The sequence below is a fragment of the Perognathus longimembris genome, chromosome 17, assembly GCF_023159225.1.
Source record: "Perognathus longimembris pacificus isolate PPM17 chromosome 17, ASM2315922v1, whole genome shotgun sequence".
Taxonomy (NCBI): Eukaryota; Metazoa; Chordata; class Mammalia; order Rodentia; family Heteromyidae; genus Perognathus; species Perognathus longimembris.
The window spans coordinates 36,530,918-36,534,314 of NC_063177.1; the positions used below are offsets into that span (position 1 = coordinate 36,530,918).

At 65.1% G+C, this 3,397-nt stretch overlaps 1 protein-coding gene across 1 annotated transcript; it reads right to left on the reverse strand.

Moving 5' to 3' along the window:
• Window positions 1-302: 302 nt before the first annotated feature.
• LOC125365572 (elongin BC and polycomb repressive complex 2 associated protein) lies at window positions 303-3,130 on the reverse strand. The gene has a single exon (XM_048365740.1). The coding sequence runs from the start codon at window positions 2,717-2,719 to the stop codon at window positions 1,580-1,582; it is 1,140 nt and encodes a 379-aa protein (XP_048221697.1). The 5' UTR covers window positions 2,720-3,130; the 3' UTR covers window positions 303-1,579.
• Window positions 3,131-3,397: the final 267 nt, after the last annotated feature.

The following is a 3,397-nucleotide window of genomic DNA, read 5'->3' on the forward strand; positions in this document are numbered from 1 at the left end:
CTCATTAGGGAAGAAAAATGAAAGGAGACAATTTTGAAAACAAACACAACTTTTGTGGTCCAAAACAGTTTTTCTCAAGAATCTGCTCTATGCAAACAGTAACTTTTTACAAAGCATTTTCACAGAAAAGGAGACAAGTCCTTCTGCCAGGGCCCCACGTGGGAAATCGTTCCTCCCTCACCCGATGGTAGGGAAGGAGGGGTCCACTAGCCCCTAGCATAGGGTAGGCAGAGGGGAGAGCCAGCCCAGCTGCCCCCCCCCCCCATCTCCCGAGCACCTGGCGGCTCAGGACCTCACCTTGGGCAGTCACTCCCCGCTGACTCAGGGAGCCCTTCCTGGCCAGGGTGTGGCCCAGGCCTAACTCTCCCACCGAGAAAACAGAACCTCTGACCCTAAACCTAATCCCCAGGCCCAGCCCCTTTCGGATCCATCAGCTCCCTGACAACTCCAGAATGCCTCAGGCTGAGGAGGAAGCCCAAGGCAGCTCCAGCCGAAGTCCCCACTTTGCCCCTCCCAGGCCCAGAAGGCCCCGATTATTTACCCTTTGCAACTCCGTTTTGTCACCACTCTTTACAGGGGCTGAGTCTGGGGGGTCCAAAGAATAGATTCAAGTTTGGTACTCGACCTCCAACCCCCTCCCATCCAGAAATCGGTGAAGAGGACCTCGAAAGGCGACTTGTTTGGTCTGATTTTATTGATTTCTTCCACCTTCCATTACTTTCCCTGGGACAATTCTCAGGCCCCTTCCCCAAGCAAAGTGTGGGTGGGGAGAGAGGAAACCTCCACCCAGCTCTTCCTAAGAGAGTAAACTGGGGAAGGGGCTGTTTTAACTAAGATGGAGGGGGTCTTTTTCATCCATCAGACCTTATGAACCGAAAGCAAACGGAAAACTGAAAAGTAAACTCCACAAATGAACAAAAGGGAGTTTTGGTGGCTGAGACAGAACCTCTCACCGATTAAGGGGGTCACCTGAACTGGGGGGCGGGAGGGGGAAGGGCAGCCCTAAACGGAACAGGAAAGAGGTGACCCGCCTCTTTCTCTCCCTCGTGACTCCATCGGTGCTAAGAGTGCTGGGAAAGGCTAAGGGGAGTGAAGGGTTAAAGGTCTGGGCCGCTGGGGGTGGGGGATGCCCCCAGGGAGCTGCCAATCACCTTCCCACCCCCACCACAGCCCCCACACCCCCAGGCCAGCCTTCTGACACAGAAACAACCGGTTTGTCCATCATCAAGGTCCTTCTCTCCCTTTTTTGGGTCTTTTGAGCGGTGGCCTCCTAGCTCCCCTAGGGTGAAGGCCCTGCCCCCAGAGAGCCGAGATGGAGGAGGGATTGGGATCGGTGTCATCCAGTCCTCTTCACTTGAGCCTACTCCAGACTCCCGGCCCTTGGCTCCTCTGCAAAGACGAACTGGAGGGAACTTCACCCCAACCTTTTAGATGTTTGATGATCACTGTCATTTGAGGTCCCTCTGTCACCCAGAGCCTAAAAAAGTAGAAACAAACGTGAGAGTCAAAGAGCTCTCCTCCGAGCCCGGAGTTTGGCCGTGGCCCCAACTTTCCCCGTTGCCAGATGATGTCCCAACGCTCAGGGTTCTTCCAGATTGACCCTCCAGGAGTTGAGGACGGGGGGCTCGGGAACGGCGGGCCCCCCGACCTGCCACCTCCACAATGGGTGGGCAGGCGGTGGCTTGGCGTCTCCCTGGAGGCGAAGCGAGGAGGCAGGCCCCAAGTCTCCGTCTTCCCCCACCACCAGGGCCGGGGGACAGGGGAAGCAGTCGAGGAGGCTGAAGGTGCTCGTGGTGGGGAGCGTGGGTGCCGGGCGGCGGGGCTGCGAGCTGCGTTGGGGCGGCGCCGGCCGCCGGCGCTTCTTGGCTGCTCCCCGGGCTGGCCCTTTCGCCGGCGGCCGCTCAGACCCCCGGCGCAAACACGGCGTGTCCAGGGCGAAGCCCTTCGCGTAACACCAAAGTTTCGACCGGCGGATGAGACGATCGAAATGTTCCTGGCGCTGATCGCCGGGCGCGGCCGGAGCTGTGCTGGCCGTCGAGGGGCTAACGGCTTCGGCCTCCGGGGCCGCGGGAGGAAGGCTCCCATCGCCTTCGGCCTCCTGGCCCGGCGGGGACGGCTCAGGAGCCTCCTCGGGAGCCGCGGGCTCGGTGGAAAGGCCCGCAGGTGGCGGCGGAGGCTGGGAACTGGGCTCCCGAGTCGGGCTGGCGGCTGGATCGGGCTGGGGCTCGAGCCCCGGAGCTGGTCTAGGCGGAGACGAGGCGGAGCTGGTCGAAGACTCCCGAGGGCTCCGGGGCTCCGGGCAGTGGCCGAGAGGTGCGCAGGAGCGAGAGCCGAAGTGCGGGAAACTGCCTCCGCCCTCTTCCTTCTCCCCGCCGCTCCAGCACACCGCAACGTCCGCATCCTCGCCCGCCGGGGAGTCGGGATCGCCGGTCCGCCCGGTCTGTTCCCCGAGGTGGTTCGGGGCATCCGGGGCCCAGCTGCCGGTACACGGGGAGGCGCGAGGGCCCGGCTCCACCGGGGCCCGTGGCTCCGGCTCCCCAGGATCCGGGCCCAGGGCGGACGCCCGCGGTTTGGCGAGAGCGCAGAAGGCGAGGGCGCGCAGGCACAGCGGAGAGAACTCCTGGGTCCCCCGACGCGGCTTCCGGGCCGTTGGGGAGCAGGGCGACCCTCGCGGGGACGCCGGCACTGCCAGGCGGGGCGGGGGGCACAGAGTCTCCATGGAGCAGCCTGGAAGGGTCCCCACTGAGGGAGCCCTGGTCCCGGCGGCGGGCTGCCCGAAGAGCCCCCGGGGTAGGGAACATCGCCCCCCCTCGACGGGGAGGTCTCGGCTCACGGGCGCCCCCGGCCCGGCCCCGAGGGGCCGCGGCGTTCCGGCTCCGTCCGCGATCTCTTCACGCGGCCCACCGGGCGGCCGGACTCCTGGGTCCTTGGGAATCCCGGTGCGGTCACCGGCTCTTCCCGCCGCCGCGTTGGTGAAGCAGCCCTGGCGGGAGCCCTTCTCAAATCACCCGGAACGTTGAGGCTTGGAAAACAAAGCGGCCGGCGATCACGGGAGGCGGGAAGGACCCGGGCCCGGCACCCGGTACCCGGGGCCCAGGCGGCGGGGAGGGCGCCTTCCGCCCTCACGGCTTCTTTCTTCCCCGCTGGCTCCCGGAGACCGCGTTATAGAGAACTGCCCCCTCGCTGCCCCAATACCAGAGCGGCGGCCGCGAGCCCGCCGCGGATTGGGCGGCACCGCCCGTGACGTCACGAGACCCCGCCCCTCCGGCGGCACCGCCCCCCATCCCCATTCCGCACACAGACACACACACGTGGACCCGGCGCGGCTGGGCGGGCGGGGAGGAGGGAGCGTGCGCGGGTGGCAGCGCGGGGGACCCGGGGCTCCGCCGCACGTGGC

Excerpts from the sequence above, each read along its gene's own strand:
- LOC125365572 (XM_048365740.1), bottom strand. The coding sequence starts at position 2,719 with ATGGAGACTCTGTGCCCCCCGCCCCGCCTGGCAGTGCCGGCGTCCCCG.